Source organism: Camponotus vicinus, unplaced genomic scaffold, assembly GCF_025532165.1.
Source record: "Camponotus vicinus isolate PSW18456_S1 unplaced genomic scaffold, iyCamVici1.0 SCAF_4, whole genome shotgun sequence".
NCBI lineage: Eukaryota > Metazoa > Arthropoda > Insecta > Hymenoptera > Formicidae > Camponotus > Camponotus vicinus.
In genome coordinates this window covers 9844551-9872362 of record NW_028141976.1, presented here as the reverse complement: position 1 = coordinate 9872362, position 27812 = coordinate 9844551, and the positions used below count along the sequence as shown (strand labels likewise).

General features: G+C 26.7%; 1 protein-coding gene across 4 annotated transcripts; it reads right to left on the bottom strand.

Annotated features, from left to right (window-relative positions):
• LOC145970002 (uncharacterized) lies at positions 1 to 27812 on the bottom strand. 4 transcript variants are annotated; one of them, XM_083096347.1, is made up of 7 exons: positions 27654 to 27812; positions 21090 to 21161; positions 15117 to 15267; positions 10880 to 11123; positions 7443 to 7520; positions 3324 to 3461; positions 1 to 2036 (listed from the first exon to the last, which is right to left on the bottom strand). In XM_083096347.1, exons 3-7 carry the CDS (start codon positions 15147 to 15149, stop codon positions 1786 to 1788), a joined length of 744 nt encoding a protein of 247 aa, XP_082952473.1. In that variant the 5' UTR covers positions 15150 to 15267; positions 21090 to 21161; positions 27654 to 27812; the 3' UTR covers positions 1 to 1785. The 4 variants fall into 4 exon arrangements, with proteins under 4 accessions (XP_082952473.1, XP_082952475.1, XP_082952472.1 ...); XM_083096349.1 differs by lacking the exon at positions 27654 to 27812 and adding an exon at positions 27547 to 27565; XM_083096346.1 differs by lacking the exon at positions 21090 to 21161.

The following is a 27812-nucleotide window of genomic DNA, read 5'->3' as shown; positions in this document are numbered from 1 at the left end:
TTTTGGCTATATCATATTATTTTTCAAATAATTTATTGCCATATAACTAAAAAAATATATGCATATAAATCTAAAATTTACAAAATAATATATACAATATAATAATATATATAATATATAATAACATATAATATATAATATATATGATATAATATAATATATATATAATATAATGTAATGTGTGTGTGTGTGTGTGTGTGTGTGTGTGTGTGTGTGTCTGTGTGTCTGTGTCTGTGTAATAATTTAATATAATAATATATATAATAATAAATCTAAAATCTACAGATACAAATATTAATAAATATTTGTAAATAGAATTATATAAAAATTACATTTATTATATAATAAATGTCTTTTTTATTTAAATGTCTTATATGGGTATTTCTATAAGATTGAAAGAGCGCAAAGAGAGAGAGAGAGAGAGAGAGAAAGAGAGAGAGAGAAACTAAAACAAATCTGCATACTGTAATTTATATATTAAATTAGCACGTGAGCATTTTCACTCATTCTGAAATTATCAAAAATTATGCTACTGTATATACTGTGGCTCGATTTGTGGGTATATAATGGCCTCTTTTAGTGGTTTATTTGAAAAGACGTGTTCGTGTAAGTTTTGCGCAGTCGCTACCGCTCTAAATTTGATAGAAATAGGAGTAATCTGGTTATAGTATACCCGCACAGTGCTATTTCGAGATTCAACTGTATTGTGAAGAGAATTCTACAGTTAGATTTTACTACATAGTTTCCCCTCTTTCAATTATATAACGCGTTGTAAGGCATTCATTGTATTCTTTTATCATACTTCACACATAATTGTAAAGAATTCAAACATATAATATATCATTGTAAAGAGAATTCGAATCAATAAATCGTAGAATATATCGCAGGATTAACAAATTATACTGAGTTTTGATCTCATGACAAATTGTGAAAAAAATCTGAAATTATCATATTGTAGAATTTATGAACTACAAAATTCTAATCTTTCACATCTTGCACAGTATATATGAATATATATATATATATATATATATATATATATATATATGTGCATATACGCACACGTACATACACAAATAAAGAGTATTAAAAGTAAATCTAACTGTGCATTCTTTATATGACATCTCGAATCATTCTCATGTTAGCGATACTGTAATTTCGCAATTGATAACTTAGAAACTTTTGAACAAAAAAGAGTTTAATATAATTTTAAAATAATATCGCTTTAATTAGTTATAGGAAAATAGATGTTTCTATTTAAGAAAACTTAAAAACTTTTACAGAATCTTTAAAATAATCCAAAGTGTTAAGATAATACTATCATATATCACTTCAAATGTTACAATTTTTGTTTAAAGCATATTTTTGACAATATTTACAGAATATCGTTATTCCTTTATATACGCTTTGCATATGTATATATTTATAAATATATGCAAATATATATATATATATATATATATATATATATATAATTACTCGATTATAATTTTCTAAATTTTTCTAAATCTTTTTTGCACAAAATATAGAACTTCTCAAATATTCTGTAAATTTCTTAATATATTAATTAATTATGTTCAAATTTATTTATATTATATAATTTTTCTAGTATTATATGCATCAATAATTCTGTTTTTTTATCAGTTCTTAATAAGGAAGCAAAATAAGAAAACTAATTATAAGCATATTTATATAGCTAGCATCATTTATAATTCACACTCAAATCTCATAGTTTCAATGAATAACAATAAGAATAAAATTAATAACAATAGTAATAAAAGAAATTTAACGTCCAATTATTGTTGGCTCATCAGCCATAGCTATTTCTTCCGTAGGGGCTTTATCTCTCTTTCTCTTCCTTGAGAAAAGCATGAAGGCAAGACCAGATATTAAATTGCATAAAAATACGATCCATGCAAGAATAAGCGAATAATCATATTTTATCACTACATTCTTTGGAAAATTTTCGAAGACATGATTACTTTCATATTCGATTGAAGAAAGTAGCACTTGTATCACCACCATATTGCAAGCAGCTGAAAAAAGAATGAAGAAGAACGCAAACGCATTAATTAAAGTTTTCTTATATATATATAAAACGGGCCATTAAATTTTAGCACAAATTTTTAACATTTTTCAATAGCGATAAATCAACAAAAAATTATCATATTGAGATGAAATGATGCTGAAATTAAAGCTGAACATTCCTCTTGAAAACCAAGAAAATCAAATTTGAATTACAAAAAATGTTTTATAAAATAGCGGATTTTGAGAAAAATCTATCTTCAACGTTTGGGAGAAATGGGAAACAAATTTCTTTTTGGAAAAAACTGTTGGATTGCTCAGGAAAATCGGCTCTCGGGTACAAAAATGTATGAGTGTTTTGAAGCTTATTTATTTCCTAACAAATCCATACTTTAATCAATTTTGTACGATTTTTTTTATATAGTTACATCGTTTTAAAATGTTATAAAATGGACTTTTTCTTGTAAAATCTGCAGAAATAATTCAGAAATAATTATCATGAATAAATTATCATGAAAAACTTTTTCAACAAGGAAATTAAAGTGTAGACAGTAAAAAATTGATAAAATAGAGATAAAATAGAGTATAGAATAGAAAATAATTGAAAGAGTAGAGTATAGAAAATTGATTAAAATATGAATTTGTTAGGAAATATAAATAAGCTTCAAAACTTATACATTTTTGTATCTGGAAGCCGATTCTCCTGAGCAACGCAACAGTTTAAAAATTTGTTTCCCATTTCTCAAAGTCTATCTTCATTCGTCTATCATTTTATGAAACAATTTTTTGTAACTCTTTGATTTCCTTGATTTTCAAGAGGAATGTTCAAGCTTTAATTTGAGCGTTGTTTTATCTCAATGCAATGATTTTTTACTGATTTATCGCTATTGAAAGATGTTAAAAAATTGTGCTAAAATTTAGTAGTCCGTTTTTTTTGCGGGTGTATAGATCAATGAAGAATTTTAATAAAATTTTCGACTGTCGCTCTTTTTCATTTGCGGTGATTATTCATAATAAAATCTGTTAATTCTTTATTATCCCAACTTGAATTTGAAAATATTTTACTCGATATAGATTAAATATTTATTACTGTACAATATTTTGTTAATGAAAATATGATGAGTCCCATATTCTGAGTCCTTTTTTATCGATAAAAATGCCTCTAAAAGTGGCCAATCAAAAGCTTTATAAACCAGTAAATATTATTACTTAAATACACGGAATTAAAAACTAATTAAAAATTTATCACGGATTAAACTTATCATACAGCTAAAAATATATTATGCAATGCTAATTACCAGTTATGAAGTGTATTCCTCCGGCTAGACGCTTAAACATATAGCGTGGATTTCGGAATGTGTAAATTGAAAAGAAGAAGCCCATCACCATTACGAAAAGACTGATTATAGCAAATGAAACTTGAGTCTTGGCGTAATCTGAAAATACATAAATTGATCAAGCTAGATTGTGAATATATATTTAGGCTAGGTTCCGAAACCGACTCGGTACACACGAAACATTCAAAAAGATTTCTGATTGCTCCCGAGTTAGTCATTTTCTTTTCAAAAGAAAGAAAGAGAGGAATTTTTCTCGATTTCTGAACCTAGCTTTAAATTTCATAGAATTACACATATCCATATATGTATATACAGGGTGGTCCTGAAATAGTTGGTCAAAATCAGGGATTGGATTGGGCTCGTCATAAGGATGAAAAAAATTCCCATAAACGTTAGTCCAAAAACGCATCCTTCAAGAGTTACAACTCATTTAATTATTAATACCTGATTCCGAAAAATGGAAGGCCATGAAAGGAAAAAACTTAATTTTTATTTATAGAAGTTGTTGAAAATGTCCACCGTTAACTAAAACATACGCTTCCATCCATCTAACCATTGATTGTCTAACACGCTCAAAGATTCCTGGCTGAGATTGTTGTGTTTGAATTCTGTTGCCTCCGTGCGCGGACAATAATATTGGATTACAATTGTAACAACAGATCACTCGATTAAGCTACTTATTAAACACATTAATTTAAAAAGCACAAATCATAGTAAGTACGATCAAAAAACTTTGAAAGTATTTATTCTTCGAAATTGATAAATAAATGAGTCGTAACTCCTGAAGGATGCGTTTTTGGACTAACGTTTATGGGAACTTTTTTCATCCTTATGACGAGCCCAATCCAATCCCTGATTTTGACCAATGACTATTTCAGGACCCTGTATATATACACATGTATATGTACATGTATATGCATATTCCTGTATATGTATGTGTATATATATATATATATATATATATATATATATATATATATATGCATATACCCATATAAATACATGCGCGTTCACGTGCACTTGAATGCGTGCGTGGGTGCGTCATGCATGCGTGCGCGCGCGCGCGCGCGCGTGTGTGTGTGTGTGTCTATATGTATTGTAACGTAGCGATTATTTTTGGGTTTTTCCCCCCAATATAATGAAGAATTGTTCCGCTGTTGCGTCTTTTGGATATTTATCTATATTTTATTATTTATCTATTTATTCTGATTGCAGATCAGAATTGTTTTTCACTGTATTGATAGCTGGCAGAATATTTGATAAACGAATATCCAAAGAAAATCCTGGGGTAAAAGTTGAGCTGAAAATACGTCCTTGCACAGTCAAAATTCCTGCAGTCGGGAAAATCAAAAACTGCCAGTGATAATAAATAACGGTTTATGAAGGCCACGACGCTGTCTAGGAAGCATCATACGGTTTTGAAAAGAAAAATATATTTTAGCGGTTTCCTTGTTTCTTATATTTTTTCTATTTGAAAAAAAATGAACCCCTAACGCTCTGCAAACAAACTGTACATAGAATTTATATATGAAAGTGATCCAATAATAAAGATATCAAGCATTGTGTATGTGTGTGTGTGTGTGTGTATACAGGGTGTCCCGTGTTAAACAGTCCAGCCAAATATTTCGAAAACTTTTATTTCAAATAAGAGACAAAAATATTTCAAATAAAAATTTAGAGTTTGTGGAGAGGAAGAAAAGATAGAGATTAGTTTAATTTCAGATAGAAATGCTAAGGTCATGTGAAAGTCAATTAAACGGAACAATCCAAAGTTGTTTTGGTTGGTTGAATTGATCGATTTTGCTTTGGCTGGCTGGATCACCGACCGTTGTTTGGAGTTGTTCCTAAATACCTTATACACACACACACACACACACACACACACACATACATATGAGAAACACAGAGACTTACTTTAATAAAGAACCCCGAAGTGGTGTAAATTCGACCTCCGCGTGGTACACGTTAGATAATACTAACGCCCAGCGATTTAAATTATAGCAGCGTATATCTCGAATGGTTCTTGGCCAAATGGAACTTAGTTATAGTGTTAAAGTTATAGCGTCTCGACATCGGCTATAAGAATTTACAATAAAAAAATAAAGGTTTCAAAAAAATTCAAAGGGACCTTGATGTGATCTTCCCAAGATCAAGGTGAAACCAATATCATTATATGATAGGTAACTTGGTATCCTACAACTTTTATATACAACATTTTTTCCCGAAAACGTCATTTTTCCGAGATAATCCAGTATCCCAAATATCCCTTTTTATTATTCTTATATATATATATATACATGTGAACTGTACATTCAACCTCGAAGTTTCAGGTATCGTTATATGGGAAAAGGGGAAGAATAGCTGTATAAGCATTGTTTTTCATTCACTAATCGAAGTTTGATAAGCGAACAAAATGGCACCAATGTGATTAAAAATTATTCCAAATTTGAAGTGCACGCAATTATCATTTTTGCAAGAAGGCGTAAATCAGAGTGAGATTCATTGTAGGTTAATAAGTGTTTATGACCAAAATGTTTTAAGCTCAAAAGAAATATGTGTGTGATGCAACAAATTTAAAGATGGTCGAATCCTGAGACACACACACATACGGAACCTGATATCCTTGCCGTAGATCTTGGATAACACAAAGAACTAATTTTTGCTCATGTGATCATAATTCTGGATTGGAAGGTTACAGCAAACTTTCAAAGGTCATTTTTTCTTGTCTTTAAAAATATTTTCAAATGAGTACTCCCACTCAATGCCATTTCATATCATTTAAAATTTTTAATCTTGCTCCGTGGAGGTTGAAGATGCCATCCTGCTCAAAAGATAGCTTTCATGATTCCATAAAATCTCTCTCTCTTTCTCTTCCTCTCTCTCTTTATCCGTTTTAAATTTATCAAAGTGTATACATATAGATTTTTGATTCTGTATATGTGTATTTATATGTATATGTACATATGTATGTATGTATATATGTATGTATGTATGTACACGCACGGGCAGGAATGGTGTCCCGGTATGCTTATGTGACGCTCACTGACGTCACACTCACACAAGCAAAGCGCGCATGTACGCGGATTGGACAGCGAGAGAGAAAGTGGGGGTAGAGTAGTGGGGGGCATTCCGATGTTGCGTCCTTCGCGCACGGCACAAGAGCGAGAGAGAAAACACTATAAGACGTGATACCGAGTTAGAGGTGTCCGATAGCCATCTCTCTCGCTCGACGCTCGAAAGAGAGAGTGCGAGCGAGACAGCTATATATCGCGCGGGACACCGCGCTATTTCTATACGTGTCTCTTGCGCTCTAGTATCGATATACATACTTTTCTTTTCTTTCTTTAAGAAATGCGGCTTAACCGCGTGCACTAAAGATCGGCATTTATTTCTATTAAATTAAATAATAATTAAATTAAAAAGATAATATTATAAAAAGATAAAATTTAATGAATAAATTCTTGGCTCGCGTACGTGCGCGCTTCACGTGTGTGCGTATGACGTCGACCGTCCACATACATACCGCGACACCATTCCTGCCGGTGCGTGTACATATATATATGTATATATATATATATATGCATACATACATACATACAGAATGTCCGGTAATAATCGCCTTATTCATCATATATTAACTTATTTTAATTGTATAATAAAAATATATACCATATTAACACGTAAAATGTATTGTTATTATCATTAAAATTTTGTGTAGAATGTGGCTATCTTTTTTTTTATAATTTCCGTTTATAGAATATCAATTAATTGAAATATATTATCGATTAAATGCAATTGTATGCTGTGGTAGTCATTTATGGCATTCAAATAAATGCTGATAAAGTAACATATAGTAATATAGCCACACAATTCAATCATACTGTATAATAGTTTGTAATTATATGCTTTCAATAAATGAATATCTCATTTTGATATAAGGAGCAAAATATAATTCCCTCGATATTTTAACTGCTTTATAATATATATATATATATATATATATATATGTATATATAAATGACTTTCTTCTTTTATAAATATATTAATTTCAAAATTCTAGACATTTAATTAAATACTTACTCAATACTGTCATGTTCAAACTTGGATTTAATTTTACTTGCATCTCTGTCGGAAACATATCCAAATACTCGCATTCCTCTGAAAAATAACAAAATATATATATATAAATATAATATATGTGCGTGTGTGTGTGCGAGCGCGCGCACGTGTGCGCTTGTGCATATACATGTGAGTGCGTGCGTGCGTGCGTGCGTGTGTGTGTGTGTGTGTGTGTGTGTGTGTGTGTGTGTGTGTAAACTAGAAATAAACTTATCAAATTTATTTATATAAAGAAGAATAATCTTTTAAGTTCTTGGATTTTTAATTTTTAAACTATTAACATTTTGACTGCCATCTCATCTATAACTGGATGATGCGTGAATTTCCACAAAAGTCCACTTACTCGTTTGTGAATGACGATTTCATTTACCTTGTTAAGAGTGTTAAGAAAGGGTCAGAAGTGTCCACCTCCGATTTTAATGAGTTTTGGATATGTTGTAGCCTAGGTCAAAAAGGAGACACATATTTTTTTATATGTACTTAAATGCCATTAAGAAGGTGAAACATCCTCTTGAAAAAAATCAGTTTTAATCGGTTTCACATATCTGTATGAATATCGTTGAAACAGTAAAAAATATAAAGAAAAATTTCAAATAAATGTTCTATGGTTTTTAATGTACTTTATAACAATGCAATAAGATCATTCTAAAATATTCATTTTAAAATTCATTTTTCAAAATCCCTTTTCCTCCTCCTTTTCTACCTCCTTTTCCTCAATTTATAAAAATTTTAAAATTTTTTTAAAGCAAAACTTAAAACATATATTTAATGCCAAATTCAACTATATATGATAAAGTTGTATTTCAAAAGCGCATTTTTCAGAAATAAGTTAAAAATACCTCTATATCACTATATGCATGATAACCGTATGCGCCTCATCACGCTTACTATTCAAAAATTTTTTCTTTGCAATCTCACAAAAATAACCATTAATAAGTATCAATTAATAATTTATATGCTCACGCGCGTAAATTTTCATATTATATATTATAACAATTTTATATATTTTAGTTTATATATTATAGCAATGTTATATTATTATATATTATAGCAGTAAATAATTCACCCATATAAGAAAAAAATATATTTTTATCAAAAAATAGAACTACCCGAATAAGGAAATTTTTGACAAAATATCAATGTTAATAAGTACAATAATTTGGTGTTATGAAATAAATAAATAGATAGATGTGCTTACTACCAAATAAGGTGATATTGACACAATAACATTGTTTATAACATGCAATGTAATACGTATGCACTATTATGTCGAAAATGTAAATAATAGCACGACATCAAATGTGTTATGTTAAATATGTTATCGGTAAATATACTGAAAAGGGGATCCAACTCTAATGATCTTGATCTAGATACATATATTGTCCAGATTATGTCCCTGCGTAATATTTAAAAGATTTTAATTATTGCTCAGAGTTTATTAAACAGTTATTAATAAATGGATATACTTTTCGGATCATGTGCATTTAAGGAAATCAACATATATACATTCTATATAAATATTCTGTAGGAATATGCACATTTTATATAGAAATATTTATTATATATTTATAGGTGTGAGATATAATGCTTTTGTTTTGATTTCTTCTGTCTAATTTTATGAACATTTTAGATTGGTTTTATTTATTTGTAATTTTAAATTCTTCCTTTAAAATCGCGCTTCAAAATATGATAAATTGAATGCATGCAATCGAATACTCTCATCATGTTTTCTAAAAAAATTTACTCTGACCCAATCCTCTCATTTAAGCTGACCTCAATTTTTTAAAAACAAAATAATATTTTCGAAAAACTATTTATCTCAAATAATGTCACTTCTAAAAAGTGGATTGGGTTAAGTTAGATTTTTTTAAGATAGAAGTGAAAGGCACGATCGGGAAGGCTGTCATCCGGGAAACTGTTGCGGCGACCCTTCCCATCAAAATATCCGGGCGCCTTAGGATGTAGGAGGTAGGAATGCGATAATGTAAGGGAATTACAGGAGAGAGGTCTCTTGTTGGAGAACAGGATGCCTCTTCTCCCCTCCCTCCAGGAAGAAGGCTTCTAGAAAGGAGAAGATCGGAGTCAAAGATGACCTCGGTCCTCTTGGAAGATCCTCTGGTAGGACTCATCGTGTAAGACGGGTTGTAAACGACGATGAGAGGTCCTTCTCAATGGAAATGGAAGAGAACGAATCATCCTCGGCCTTTTAGGCCGTAAAGAGATGGTCCGTCCTCCTTGACTCTTGATCGGGATGGTAAACCGATGGAAGGGAACGTAATGCGCAATCGGTACAGATCTGGGTAAAATGTACAATGGTATCCCGGATCCAGATACTAGCGATCGAAGGAGAAACCGAAGAGAGGAGTTTTTAGTAGATTACTCAGTCTTGCACCACAGCTAGGGAGTCTCACACTTCCTCATTAGGTCATCTAGTAGGAGCTGCGTAATATATCTCTCCTCTTTCGCAAAAAAAAAAGGTGAAGTGTAAGCGAAGGGCTACGTCCCTGCCTGTCCATGTATTCAATTTACCACGTTTTGTTACTGTGGATATATCTTTCTTTAAAACATAAATTGAATACGTGGGTAAGGGAGGAGCTCTTTTATTATATAATGTTTTATTATATAATGTAAATCTTGTATTCATATTCACATTATATAATAAAAGTGCCGTTAGATTTTTTATTACGGCTTTAATTTCTGAAATGTCTGTAATCGAATCTGAAATGTCTGTTTACTTGACGTGAAATTCCGGATGAGCTTGATAACGTCGTGATCTGTATATAGCAAAACTGTCGACAAGCTGAAAAGTTTTTATCTACTTGGCGTTATGACATTACCGCGTCGCTTGATAGCCACAGATCATATGCATACCGACATCATTAGATTATACTTTGTAAAGTTACATCAAGCTTATAATCTATAAGAGGATTTTAACAATTAAGAAAGATATGATACACAAGAACAACTTGTGTAAGTAAATATTAATTTTTCTTTTTCTATATGCAATAGTAGAAATTTACTTTGATCATCAATTGTAACTAAAAATTAAACTGGGTTTGAATGTGTTCCTTTTTCAATACCAAAAAAAGTTATTTTCAAGAAATTACTCTTCTAAAAAGAAATTAGTCTTCCAAAAAGTTTTAACATTTCACTCGGCAAAATTTTAAATTAAAAAAATCTTAAAAAAATCTATTCATATATATGAAATCATCAAAATTATTTTTCTTTATTTTACAAATTAATAGATAATTATAAAAGAGCATCCTTTAAAATATTAATCATATATCATATAATTACATATGTATAAAATTAATTATCGCATGTATAAAATTAAGTTAATTTTAATCTTCTTAAAAAATATTTTTATTATATTTTGTGAAAAAATAAATCATACTCACCATAATGCACTAAATTCGTAGAATTTTTCGGTTTGGGTGCCAATCCAATGGTACAGCTTCTCCAGAGACCCGTGCGTCTATAAATCAATCTTCTACCAACTTTAGCACCTCCCAAAGGTAAACCATGATTATCTGGTGATCCGAGTGTGAACCAATGATCAGTTCCTATAGCCACAGACCATATGCATGCTGACAATCCCACAAGAGCAGTACAACCCAAAAGAAGTCGCCTTTCAAAAATAACCTAGTAAAAAAATATTAGTACAATATTTATACGTTCTTCTTACTTTCAGCAAATATTAATATTTGTGAATAAACTCACATAAATATGAAACATCCTAAAAATATCTTAAAAATTTTTTGAAATATCTATGACAAAAATGGTAGATAGAAATTTAATAAAAAATTAAGACAAATATCCATATCAAATTAAAAAGAAATTTAATTAAAAAATGTGATACATATAAAAATAATCTTTTTATATAATAATTTTTATGTAACTTACTAACTATATAAAAATATATGTGTATATACATATACAGGGTGGCGCAACTTTATCATAGCTCAATAATTACCGCTTTATTAAGCATTATAGAAAAAAATGGTTCAGGATTTTTCGACTCGATTTTTAATCAGGAAAAACGCTATTTGTTCCGTGGGCGCTTTTTCAGTTACACCCTGTATATATATACATACACATACACATACACACACACACACACACACACACACACACACACACACATAATATATAATATATATAATCTATCAATAAAATATGTATAATATTTTAAATCATATATGTTACATATTATTATATCAAATATTTAAATGTTCTTGTAAATATAATTTTTTTTACAATCAAATTTTTATCATTCAAATACAAAAAATTATAGTATAACTTCATATCGATTGACAATTTAACAAATGAGATTAATTATTTTTCTGAAAGAAAAATCTCAAACTTCTATAAAATGACACAACAAATGAATATGTGAAAAACTAAACTATCTAAATGAAAAAATATTATAAGCACTAGAAATAAAGTACGCATAGAAATCTAAGATAAGGAATCCCGAACTTTAAAAATAAAACTGTTTAAATATGAAATAATGCTACAAATAATTGTAAATGAAAAAGCTTTTAATAAAAATTTCTTTTAATAGAAACTTTTTGAAACAGATGAAAAGAGATCATCCGAAAAACAAATTTCTCAAACAAAAAACCTACATTTTAAACGTAAAACAGATATAATAACAACTGCACATGCTTTTGTCTGACATATTCTTGAAGATGATCATGTGATTCTGCGATTTCTTATCACACTCGAATATGAGATGCTAGATTCCTGAAAAACATTGACACAGAATTTCAAACTAAAGTTTGTTTAGCCTTTAAGAAAATAATAAAAGATTTAATCGTGAGAAGTATATAAAGAAATGCAACATTTAAAATTATATTGATATTCAGGCTAATTTTCTTTGATCTTTTTTATTTTATTTATGCGTATATATTCGCGAGTATAAAAATTTATTCAAATTTAATCAAGCAAAGTAAGAGTAAATTCAATATATATTGTAAAGATTAAATTAGATAACATAGGAATTTAGTATAGGAATTTTTTGTTGCATCTACTAATTTATTACGCACTAATAAATAAATTGTATCGTTCCTTAAATCATCTCTTATTCTTTTTTACAATATAAGGCCTAATTTAATCTTATTTTTTTTATAATATTTTTTTCTATATTAATATTTTTTTTAATTCTTTGATTTTATTCCACTTTTTTACTTTAAATAGGCACACTTGCTATAAATAGCTATCATATATAGCTAAATTAATCTGTTTATATTATTATTAATCTCTAGTAATCGAATAATTTGATAACTTGATATAGAAATTTCTTGTTATGACAGATTTTTAACAAATTATGCACTAGTTTGATCTAATCACTTTGTTAATTCATTACTACTACTTAATAATAATTTCTAGATGACAAAATGCTAACAATATGTTAACAGATTCAATTATGATTTTACAGCAGATCCAGCAATACGATTAATCATATTGATTGGTTATCTGGAAATATAGATACAATAGAACTAGATATTATAAGTTATATTATATAAATTTTAACTGTGTCTTAATTTTAATTTTTGCCGTATTTTGCTATCATGCCGTGGTTGTAGATGAATTTGATAATTGATGATATTTTATTGATATAGCATGCTCATTGTCAGTGTTGACATATTGTGCCGATATGCTAGTGATATAATGTTTAAGATCTATCATTTTTACGTTAAAAACTTCTAGTTAAATTTTGTAGCACTTTTTATAGCATGTTATGATACAGAGACTGCTTGTTTTCTGCTTCATTTTTGTCGACATTAACTGAGACAACAGATCATGCGCGGTTATTACCGGAATTCTATCAACATAATATACAGCGTATAATTTGCAATAATTGATTTAATTTGGAATACTGATCTTAGCAGACTTGTCTATCTAAATAAATATATGCACTATATTTTTTATTGTTATTTTTGATATGCTTTATAGCAATCGAATGCTTTCGTGCTACTTTTTTTTGTTATGTACATACAACACTGTGCAATAGCGAGTATCTACATAAGATGCTTTCCAACAAACAACACAGACGACACAAAATTGACACAGGAGCTTTCTTATAACGATATAAATCGGTAAGATGTGAAGCAAAGTCAAAATAATTGTGTCGAAAATCGTAATTATCAATTATAATAAATTAAAAAATTTTTTTATTTGCAGCATTGGACATTACATAAACAAACATATTTTCCCTGTTGTTTAATATATGTAATTCTGTAAATAACTTTGTGACTTATTTTCTACATTTTAGTTGCTATAAATCTTTTAAACTAAATAATATCAAAATGAAGTGTAAACATTGTGAAAAAACAATATAATTTAATAATGTTGCATAGCATGCATATTTTATTGGAAAAGAAATATTTGTAGATATTAAAAATAATTATAATTTATTTGCGGAACGTAACATATAAAATATATATATAAAATCTTACTAATTAATTACAATTATTTTCGAAGAGAAATAAAATAAAAAGTATGAAAATTGTAATTTTCATATGAATAAATTACGATTGTCAGATAAGAAAAATAATAGATACTAGATCTTGAGAATCTGATGCTCTAGAAACAAGAGAATCTTATTAAAAACGTTCATATTAATTTTGTATAAAATTAATATAAATATAGATTAAAACTATGAAAATTGCACCCTATTAGTAGATGACTTCGCAATTCTTTTAAACATTTTCAATATCTTTTTATATATTATTATATTTTGTGAAATTCATATGAAAATTTATTATATTAATATCAATATTATATTAATATCAATTATATATTAATTTCATGAATATTGATATAGTTTCTTAAGTGCGTTAGCAGTTTCAGTTTTTATTTATTAATATACACTACCCTCCATAAGTTTGGAAACACATTGCATTTTACAGATAAACAATCGCATGGCAGCAATCTGTGCAGATTTTTCATATGAATATATTGTAAGACGTTTAAATGATGATATGACGCCTGTTTATACCGAAAATATGTCGAATAATTATTACGCGGCACCGAACTGCTCGGAATTAAATTTCGCGCGTTGATTTGTTCTGCCAATTAGTGCTACTACAGCATATCAGATGCTGTAGTGGAATGCCTGTGATGTTTACGCGCATTAGAAACATACATCAGAGTAATAAGAACTCATTTAAGTGCAGTTTGATTTTAGTTTCTGTAAAAGTAACAAAAATTACTACAATCATTAAAAATGGCTCCGACGTGCCAGATTCCATATGAATTGCGAGTCAAGATTATTATTTTACAAGAAGAAGGATATAACATCCGGCAAATATCAAAGAAATTAAAGTTATTTTCTTTATATTGTATACCTTTATAGAGTGTTTCCAAACTTATGGAGGGTACTGTATATTTATTAAAATTTTGTATTTTTTTATTCTGTATCTATTAATTGATATTTATCATTGTGTCTTAACTTCTAAGTAGATTTCTATTTATTCATTATTTCGTAAATTTTTACTGATGTTAAAATATTATGAAATATGCTATATAGTTTATATATGCCAGCATTTAAGTATTAAGTAAATATTTAAGATCTATCTAACTTAAATAATATCTGTTTCCAACTAAATTCTTATTGTATATGTACTGTACCTGATTGTACAAAGCCTTCATTCGATTTGCCATGTCTACTTCTGTTTCTCTCTGCTTCTTGGTAACAATTCAAGAATGCGTATCTGGCACGTGCAATATGTCTGCTACGACGTTCACTACAAGAGTTTATATCTTAACTTGGACCAACAACCTGGCAACATAGAAAAAGGTCAGATGCATAAGAATACATTTTTATATTTATGAGATTGATGCAAAAAGTTTGTCATATTTCTTAAATAAAATTGAAAATGGAATAATGTATAAAATATTTCATTCATTTATCAAATTAATAAATTTAATAAAAGTCCGCCAAACATCATTCTAACTGTGAAATAAGATCTAATTTAAGAGTTTATCTTCCTAAAATAAGATCATATTTTAGACAAAATTTTTGATTTCATTTTTGCTTCAATAATAAATAGAAGAAAGATAATGTTCCTAAAAAATTGCAAAACGCTCACATATCGATTGTTATATTTGCAGTTTAAAATTTTCATCTATACAATAATTATAGTTTGGTCAGTAATGAAAAAGAAAAATATTAAGAAGAAAAGAAATTCTGTTGTTCTTTCTTTCATTTTATTATTTTTATGTTTATTCATTATATTTATTTTTCATATTTTATATTTATTATGTTTTTTAAATTATCGTTTTCTTTATATAAAAAAAGACAAACAACTTTGCAATTCTGAAAGACATTTTCGATATTTGACATTGTACTTTCCTTCATATCTTTCTACAAAATTATAGTTTTTCAAGAGATACAGTCGCAATAAGAATCAAATAATCATTACAATTATTTTTATAAAAATAATATAAAAAGAATCGAAAATGCTGTGCAGGTTATAATTATATGTTTTCTTAGTCATTAATAATTGCGTCTTTCTCAACACTTGTCTAAGTATTAAATATTTTTCTTTTTAAAAAATTATATATATATATGTATATATATATATATATATATATATATATATATATATATGACATATTATGTTGATAGACTGTCAGCAGATCTACAAATTTTGTTGATATATTACTCTACTAAGCAAAATGCGTACAATATGTTAGCAAATTAGCAACAGATTTATACGAAAATTATTAACAAATTATCAACTATATTCGTATCACTTATGTTTGTATTAGCCTTGTGATTTGCCGGCAGAATCTGCTTACAAAATTTATAACAAATTAGCGGCAAAAACTGAACAAAATTTACATGCGTGGAATTGACAGCAAATTAGCGATAGAAATCAGCAAGATCTGCAGTTATTTGTAGCTCTTGCTTGATTTCTGCTGAAATATTGCGCGTATTATGTTTACTAGGATAATTAAAATGTTTCGTGCTATATGGATAATAAATCACCTTATTTTAGGACATATAGAATTCAATGATAATGTTGTACTGCAGTGCTATTTGAGCAACCTTGTGGCAAAATGTGAAATTTTACGAAAATTTATCTATGTTATGTGTGTTTATCTTTGTTAGAATATATATACTGAAACTGCAACCAATCTAAACAACATAACAAAAGTGTTTCCAACATTCTATCATTGTTTAAAATTGTTTATTTGCTGCGATACGCGATGGTATCAGTTATATATATATATATATATATATATATATATATATATATATATATATATATACAGGGTGACCCATTTTAACTTAGGCAGCCAAATAACTCGAAAAATAAGCAAGATAGAGAAAAATGTTTTAGACAAAAGTTGTATGGTTTCGAGGGGGCCATAAGATGGTATCATTGGTTTGACCTTGAAGAGTCATTTGAAGGTCACGTGAAGGTCACTTCAATTTTTTTAAATAGAACATCCTATATATTTTTGTACATTCTTGTAGCTCATCTCGAGAGCTTTCCAAAACACTATAATTAAGTACATTTTCGTTAAGTACTTTTTGAGTTATGAGGCTTGAAATAATTTCTTAATTTTACATAAACCGTAAAATATCTTGTAAAATATTCATTTTTCGATTACCTTACCTTAATAGTTTTATGTACAAAATAATGAGAGGAATCAATTGGTGTAAAGAAAACACATAGTTGTTTCGAAGAAAAAATATGTAATTTGCAATTAACAATTCCATATTTTTTCTTAAAAACAACTATGTGTTTTCTTTACACCAATTGATTCCTCTCATTATTTTGTACATAAAAGTATTAAGGTAAGATAATCGAAAAATGAATATTTTACAAGATATTTTACGGTTTATGTAAAATTAAGAAATTATTTCAAGCATCATAACTCAAAAAGTACTTAACGGAAAGGTACTTAATTATAGTGTTTTGGAAAGCTCTCGAAATAAGCTACAAGAATGTACAAAAATATATAGTGTATTCCATTTAAAAAAATTGAAGTGACCTTCACGTGACCTTCAAATGACTCTTCAAGGTCAAACCAATGATACCATCTTATGGCCCCCTCGAAACCATACAACTTTTGTCTAAAACATTTTTCTCTATCTTGCTTATTTTTCGAGTTATTTGGCTGCCTAAGTTAAAATGGGTCACCCTGTATATATATATATACAGGGTATCACAGGTATCATTCGTCAAAAAAAAACCATAAGTAGAGCTCGCTAAACTGAATTAAAAAGTTCTATACCATTTTGCAAACAACCATGTAAAATTTCGAGATATTAATTAAAAAAGATTGGTTAATAAGCGCGCGATCGGTGTGATTAGGCAGTCGGCCATTTTAGCGAGGATGGTACGAAGTGATTGGATCGTATTTTTATGACATTTCCACGCGGTTTTGTCAGAAATTTTAATCACTTTCTAGTCAAATAATTATTTTTCAAATAAGGACCATATTGATTTTTAAATGTTAAAAATGGTTTTTATTTGAAAAATAATTATTTGACTAGAAAGTGATTAAAATCTTACAAAACCGCGTCGGAATATTGCAAAAATACAATCCGATCACTCCGCGTTGTCCTCGCTGGAATGGCCGACTGTCTAATCACGCCAATTGTGCGCTTATTAGCCGATCTTCCTTAATTAATATCTCGAAATTTTACGTGGTTGTTTGCAAAATGGTATAGGACTTTTTAGTTTAGTTTAGCGAGCTCTATTTATAGTTTTTTTTTGACGGATGATACCTGTGACACCCTGTATATACATATATACACATATATATAGTACATACACACACACACACAAGTCGCAGTTATGCTATATATAATTGATACATGCGTATCGCGGTAAATAAACAAACAACAGCAGATATATGTTAGAGACTGCAAAAATCAATTTTTTTATGGTGTATCTATGAGAAGAGTCCGAATGTTGAGGAGAAGGACCGAAGTACACGTAGAAGACATTCTGTTTTGTGTTCGTTGCATTCTCTCCTGTTCGTACGTAACATAACGAGAGACAATGCTGTTTCATGCAAGCGAGAGAAAACGCAAAATGCACGGAACAAAGTAAGCATGTATCTTTATACTCCTTAAATAAAGACAAACGCACGATTTAGATACATCATATCTATGACTCTTCTAGTGTATATGTTCTAAGGTGTTTATGAAATGATACAACTGCGATGTTTTAAAGGTAGCATTCTGAAATTCACTATCAATACTGAAAATTTACACTATACGTAACATGAACTTGTAGATTTCCAGTACTGGACTTATAGACTTCCACTGAATTTCAAAACGCAGCCAAATTTCTACATTAGAGGATTTTGTATCATAATATCTCTGTTCGTACTATGTGTAGAAGCATAATAAAAACATTTTCTATATATTTAAAATCGAAACTATCAATTAAGATTATTAAAAAATTAGTCGATCCGACCATCACTGAAATTCGATAATCCGAGATATTTTCAACTGAGCAGTTTGCATATAGATATGCCATATGGTATGCCTCACTCTTACTACACATGATTATTGCGCATGACTTGGCACATGATACACTATTGTGCTTCTTGATAAGTTTTTTGCTATCTTGTTTTTTATTGAAATATGAAGATCTTATATTTAGAATTTTTTAAATAAAATATTCTACTCCAAAAAATTCTAAAGAATATCGATTATTGAGTAAAAATGTATTAGATATATAAATTTAAAAAATTAAGGAATTAATTGTCATGTATTAAGATATTAAAAAATTTTTGGTGTATAAATCATGCTCGAAATATTGTTTGTTATGCTTAATATAAATGTACAAGAACATCAATAATGAATAAAAATGATATACGTAATACATATTAAAGTATTTATTCAATTAGACTTTTCTCACATTTTTACGTCATTTACATTTTTATATATGTTAAAGTTGCTAGTTTCTCTTGCATTTCACACACACAACATTATTTACATTATATATTAATTTAAAAATTTCTTAATAATTAACTTTTGACATTATAAAAATAAGTTTTTATTCAATTCGATATTTTTTAAATTTTAGAATAAAATGTTGAATGTTTTGTTTAAAAAACTTAAGACGACCTCATATTTAAGATGAAAGAAAAAAAAACAACATACATATTATTGTATTATATGTATGTATCCCTTAATATCATTCAATTTTTATTTAAGGGATTATGCCTAGTCATAAAAGTAAAAAAAAAAACGATTTTTGTTTTTACATTTTCTTGAAGTATATCATATTGAAAATATTTTCTAAAAGTTTCAAATTAATTGGATGCAAATTGATGGAGTTATAAGTGTATGTTTCATGAAGTGCTAGAATGTATAACTTCGTTTAAACACGACTATAAAGCTTGAGCTCTGATGTTTGAGCTATCAAGCCAATATATAAAGAGTTAAATAAACAAAAATTATATGGGCCCGGAATAAATGATTTTGTGTAAATTAAAAAATCTACATTTTATTTAAGAGTAAACTTGACACAAATCTTAAACGCGTTTTTCTCGAAATCACTTTTTCAAAATCGGTGAGCAAGATATTTCGAAAACCGTTACATCGATTTGCTTGAAATTTTACAGGCTTCTTCTACATATAAAAACCTAGTAGATGAACGAAGGATTTTGTTGTTTAATAGATACTTTTTTTTTACTTAATAAAAAATGAGCGATTTTTAAGTCGAAAAAGAATATCTTAGTGTCAAATAGCTGCCATTTTGTCCCAAAACAATTTTTCGATTAATCCTTCGTTCATCTACTAGACAATTTCATGCATTAACTACAGTTTATCGAATTTTTGATATCAAATGAATCAGCTTCGAATAGGACTGCTCTCCGTACAGCTCTTTTTAAACAATATCCGGGAGAATAGTTAACTTTTACATTTTTATATTTTATTTAAAAAAAAAATACAATAACATATATATACATATATATATATATATATATATATATATATATATATATATATATATATATACAGGGTGACCCATTTTAACTTAGGCAGCCAAATAACTCGAAAAATAAGCACACTACGAAAAAATGTTTAGAATCAAAATTTTGTCATTTCGAGGGGGACGTACAATGACGTTAAAATGAGCCCCCCCACCCCTCCCCCTGGGCGGTGAGGGGGGGCAAGTTTGAAATCTTAAATGGGAACCCCTATTTTTTATTGCATATTCGGAATCTTTGGCTAAAAACACATACAATTTGTCTGAAACATTTTTCTCGATTCATGATAGATGGCGCTGTAATCGACGAAATTCAATTTCTTCGATTTCTCTTACTGAGAACCCATGCTTACGATTCTGCAATAAATTAACAATAAAAATACCACGTTTTCATTGTTAATACTCGAAATTAGTCTTAAAACAAACTTCTCATTATTTTTTATTACTCATTAATTACTTCTCAAGAAACTGCTTTTAGCGTAACCTGCCCTTTAGGCAACTTGAATGGTCCAAAGTACCGAGACATTTTGGACTTTCCATCTGATGGAGTTCCTCTAAGTATCCCTCCAAAATTTTGTCCATTTAGTGCCAAAGTCACAAGTGTTTATGTATTTTTTTCATTATGAACTATATTTACCATTATCTTGAAGATGGATGATACATGTTATAATCTAAAATGATGTTCGTATAATGGCAGAGCAGAGATCTTCTGAAATAATCAACAAACGCAATATATTATTTATTTTTCAATAATACATGTTAAAATAATTTATGCAAAATATTTTATAAACTCTTCTTATCTCTATTGATTTCTTAATAATTCTATCTTAATTTCTTTTATAATGAAGAGAATCCATTTATATAGGAAAGATATATTATCCTATTTACAAAAATAAAAGTAATATTAAAATATAAAAAAGCATAAATAAAAAAAATTCAATACATATATTTCTTCCCTGAAACTATAAACTTTATTTTCGAAAATATTTTGGAATAATTGTGCATACATAAAAGGGCAAAAAAAGCATAACATAATTTAGAACATAAAGTTAAATACCTATATATAGAATAGTCTACTCTGTCTGATAGTCTACTTTGTCTAAGATATTTCTGCTATTTTTTAAACAATAAGTAAGAATTCAGAAGAAGTTTACGGTTTCAAAATTGTAATAATTTAGTAGTAAATAAAGGAGATTTAATTTTTTTATATTGAAATGACTATTTTATGATTTTATAATTCTATAGAATAGAAATTTCCGAGAAAAAAATATTAGAGTACTTATATTTTAATACTACAGTTTTCTCCGAGGTATTTTAACTTTTATATTAGCAATCTCACGATGCTTAACTTGTCGTATAACTGCAGATTTAGCTATTAAAATCAATATATGAAAAAAAAGAAAATAAAAAAAAAATACACACATATTAAGTTCACAATAATTTATTTCATCGAAAATACAATGTATAATATATAACATGTATTATAAAAAATATTCGATATAATGACTATTTGTATTGATTATAATTTTTGTATCGCTGAATCGTATGTTTTATTATTTCTGCATTTATTATAATATATGTTTTCATTATCTGTTATATCATTTTTTTCTATTAAATTCGTATTTGTTGTATTTATCATAATTTTTTATTGTTAATATCAATAATTTGTTGATAATATCATATTTTTTTAATGTTTCCTAGATGAGAAATCAAGTAACGTTATATATCGAAGAAACAAATAAAAATAGCCATAAATATAATTCTCCATGTCTTCACCATCGATCAGAATAAATTTTATTTATTGTAAAATTAATATATGAGCGGAAAATTGTAAACTTATAAAATATGCAAATAATGTAGAACTCAAAAATTCAAATTGTCATATTTATTTGTATTACCAATCTTAATCGTTAATAATTGTTTAATAAACAATAAAATATAAGTTTTATAATTTTAAAGAAAAACTAATATATATAACATAATATATATAACAATATATGTAAATAATATATGTAACAAATTTTTTTGGTAGCATGCGTTCCTTTATATTTTAAATTATCTTTATTTTTATAAATAAAATAATATATTTTTCTTACGTAAGTTGATTCTCCTCTCTACATAAAAAAATTAAGAATTATTAAATTATTAAACAGTTAAAATCTTCCTAAAATTCCCGGAATCATCACCTTAATAATATATGTTAAATGCAAGATCATATCTCTTATATCTTATATACTCTCTACTTATATACTCTCATCGTAATTTAAAAATTACTGAAATTTAACTTTTTTTATAATATAAGAGACTATTGATTTTAAATCATAAATGAATATTAATTAATACTTTCTCTTTTACAATATCAAGATAATTAGAGAAAAATTAAAAAAAAACATGATCATTAGAGACATGTGTTAATGTAAATAGCTATAAATACTTAACATTATTGTATTGACATTAATTTTTTTATTAATATATAATAAAAAGAAATTCAATATTTTGACTTTAAAATTTTTGACTTGAAAACTTATGCTATAATTCAGTTATATAATAACTGATTCTCTCTAACAAACAAATTTATTATGCCAGAAAATTCTCTGATCAAATTCCTTGGAAAAAATAATATAGTGAAATTTTATTAGAATATATGTTTACGAGTTTGGAAACATAATATTTTTTCAAAATAAAGTAAAAATTTAATATATTTAATTTAATAAATTTAATATATATTTGGTCTAGATAAATATAATAAAATTAAAAAAAAATGGATACAGGATATAATTACTACGTGGTGGAATTGTTGGTCATGATATCGAAATTTAATTCGAAAAACGAAAGAATAAGTGATTAAAGATCGAAGTGTTTTCCGATATTTATTTCGTACAAGACAACTACTAACTTTCAAAAAATATATGAGCATATTCCAAATCATGATAGTTAGAGAATGGGAACATTTTTTAGTATATATGTGTGTAAGTATAAATGAGTATATGTGAGCGTGTATAAGCGTGTATATATGATCGACATCGATGTCAATTACCTGACATTTAAGAAAACTAACGCGAGTATAATGTATTATCGAAGAGTATTTCATAAAAAGAAATAATAAACAAAGTCAATGTAAAAATAACTAAATTAGATTTAATAATTAGAAATTTGGCTCAAGTAATCAAAAAATTAAAAAGAAAATGGCATAAGAGCCAACGCGCGGTAGTTGGAGCGCAGAGAAGTAACAACACTTCTTTCTTTTTTCAATATTAGTTTATTAAAAAATACATTATAATAACAAAAAACGAACGTTTCGGATCATCTTTTGATCCTTCTTCAGCGCGATGTTAACAATTTATATTACAGATAGTGACGCATTACATTAAACGAATTTGTTCTCGACGCATAGGTGACACTAAATTGCCCCGGAGGTCTAGTAAGCGCTCTGCTTCCAACAGTCAATTAAATATACTATGTCAATTAAATGTCAATTAAATATACTATATTAAATATATTAGTTATGCTACGCTCTTATGCCATTTTCTTTTTAATTTTTTAAATTAGATGTTAGAGATACAATACAATTACATCATTCTAGAATTTATATGTTAGCTAATGCGAAATTATTCAATAAATTAGAGTTTTATTTAAACAGATAGAATTGGATATATACATAGTAGATCGTATATATATATAAGCAAACAAATTATAACTCGATATTATATCAATATAGTAAAGTTTTATTAAATTATAAAAATGTATACTGTAATGAATGTGTTAATATTATTTAATCGTTCAAATACTAAAATGATATTCACACAATTAATATTTCAAAGAAATGTAAATATTGATTTAAATTGTATTTTTAAAACAATATCTAATATTTATATATTAATATTTTAATAAAAATTTGAAAATTGTAATCGAACTTTTTAATTTATTTAAGATTATTACTATGATAGAATCATATATTAAATTATTGAATATTAAAATCAACAGCATTCAGGTATTTTTGCAACTTATTGTACATGTTTCTAATAAATTTTGATACAAAAACTTTTCTGAAAAATATAAAATTAACATGCTGAATAATTTATTTTAATTATAAAATATTTTACAAAAACTTTTCTGAAAAATATAAAATTAACATGCTGAATAATTTATTTTAATTATAAAATATTTAATTATAGAATATTTAAAATATAAAATAAATATTTTTTTTTATGAAATAACTAAAATTTTGCTTTTATTTAGTCTTGTTTTATAATCTTTAACAGAATCTAAATTACTAATTTGTAAAAATATTTCAATTAATAAATAATATAATTTATAATATTTCAGATGTAATAATGATTTTTTTGATATTTTTATAAAGATTCTCGTTTTATAAATAATATATATTTAATATCTTAAAAAATATTAACACATTATTTGTATATAATATTTTCGATATAAATAAATATTTTCAATTGTCCATATGAAATTATTAAAAATATAAAAGTGTTTATATAAAAGTTTTTATATAAAAATAATTTTATTTAGGAGGAAAAATATGGCAATTTAATTAAATTTTTTAAAACAACTACTTATTGAAATTTCAAGCTTACTACCATTTTTAAATCAAAACATACATCTTAGTTTTTATTATGTATTTAAAGATGAATTCACTAACAAACTATATATAACATATTAATATATATTAAAGATGTAACATATTAATTACAACTATTTTTGAAACGTGTTTTATATTTATGTATTTTTTATTTATGTAATAATATATAAGTGAATACTTTTAAAATAATCAAAAAATCAATTTATAAATTTTAATGTTTATAAGGAAATCTTTTAGAAACATTTTGTTAAATTAATACTTAAAAGCATTTGTTAAATTAACAAATATTAAAAATTACGATTTTGATAGTTTAAAAACCGGAAAAATGTATAATCTAATTTTTCGACATTTTTCACATTATTGTCCCTAAAGTTAAAATAACTTCTAAACTAATAATTTTTAGACACACTTTTACAGTTTTTTTATAGATGATAAAAACTGCATTGACTAATATACACCCAACTGTGGAACCTATTTAAAAAAGAGCAATTTAAAAAATTACATTTTACAGCTGTATCCATGTATAAAAATGCATAAAAGCAATAAAAGTGTAAAACCATAAGCATATAAAATCATTTAATTTTGTTTTATGATTGTTTTTTATCTTAAACTGTTTTAAAAATACAACTCCCTTTCGTTCCCCGTGAAATATCGTGTATTGCAAGATTATATTTAAATTTTGAAGAACGAATTGATTCTTATTATAATAATGATAAATATTTTGGAATCTGCACAAGAAAAAATATCATAAGAATAAAATTTTGTAATAAAGAAGGTATTACGAAATGATATTAATTTTTTCATAAACTAAGACTGTAGAACAATTTTTTATAATCTGAAAGCATAATGTATTATTAATGTCCAGCAATCATTTCTCTGCAATGCAAATAATCGAATTGGTTAAATGGTGAAAATATAATAATCTTTTTGTATATATATAATATGTTTTTATACATAGTGTATATAAATTTTTATTTATTTTATTTTTTCTGCATCAATTATATATTGCATTGTATAATTCAGATAATTGTTACTTATAATTTAAATTCTTTTCTGTGCCATATGTAACATTTGTAATATTTCTTCTTACAAGTTCCTTTATTCTTTGTATTATTGTATTGACATATATATTGCAAACGATATTAGGAAAACACGCACACAATTCATAACACAAAGCTTATAAAATATGACTCTTAAGAAGTATGTATTATAGAAAACATAAATTTCATTAACGGAGTTTTAACGCCAAAAATATCGTAAAATAGATCCGTAAGTAAGGAGTATCGTAACATAGAGAGAAAAATAGAAAGAAAGAGAGAGAGAGAGAATAGGAGAGGGAAATTTCACATTTGATCAGATGTGCATAGTATTTAACTTAAATTCATTTTTATATGTATAATAAAAAAAAATAAAACAAAGAAAAATTGTTATCTTAAAAATAAGAATAATTTAAAAATTTTAATAAATATTGTCAAAAAAATTCAACTGTGTTCATCTTATTTCTTCTGTTTCTCCTCCTTTTTATAAAGACAAGAACATGTATAAAAAAAATAACTAAATATATGGATCTAATCTGATAATATAAATATGAAAATATATCTTTTTATAAAAACAACATGAAATTAATAATAATGATAATATAATGCTAATGGTTGAAATAAAATCATTATGTGACTTCTCTCTTGCTTTTACATTAACATTTTTAAAAATACTTTCTTATATTAATATCTTGTAATTTATTCCTGCTAATACTAATATAAATAATACTAATATAATAATAAATACAATAAGAAAAAAGCAAATTTAATTTGATAACATTTGTTATCACTTTTTACAATAATTTTTAGAAAAATATTCTATCTCATTTAATTTAATTAAAATAATAAAATACCAAAAAGTTATACAAAAAGTATTAATATAAGGATATCAAAATAAACACACACAAATAGTTTTATAATATATATTCATAATTTAAAAATTTAGAGATTATTATTAATTTAGAAATTTAGAAATTTTATTTAGGAATTTGACAATTAATTTAGAAATTAATTATTTCTACATATATTTCTCTATGGATTTATGTTTATATAACTGTATTTTTATAGCTTTAATTTTATATAAAAAAATATATATAAAATACAATTAATTTTTATGTATCAATGGCATATTTAAATTTAAAAAGATAAAGTCTTTGATTATCTTTATTTCATTTATGTTTTAACAAATTTTAATTTGTGACTTAATTATTTTAGATTAGATTTTAGATGATTTAGATGTTTATTTTAGACTAAGATTTATAATAGTAAATATTAAGAAAATATTTAATATAAAGTAGCATATATTTAATATTAATTTATATGAATTAGCATTTAATCTCATTTAAGGGAAAAGATCTATTCTTGATTGATAAAAATATATATAATATATAAAATCTGTTATTTTCTTTTTATACATAATAAAATACGGATATATAAAATTTGTCATTATTATCCATCACCTTATGTATTTATGCGATTCTAAATAGTGCGTTGGCGGCGCAAGCACAAACGTGCACGTGTTCGGCAGCCGGTTGCTCGCTCAAGTTGCCATCTTCTATTGACTCACCTCGAAATATCTTAGGAGATGTGGTTCGAGCGCAAAACACCGAAAATACCGTTCTTCCTCGGTTGGCGCGACAGGCCTCACAAAATAGTATGACACTACGCAAGACGAAGCTCTATCGTCCGAACGCACTGATTGACGATCTGACACTGATCTCGCACT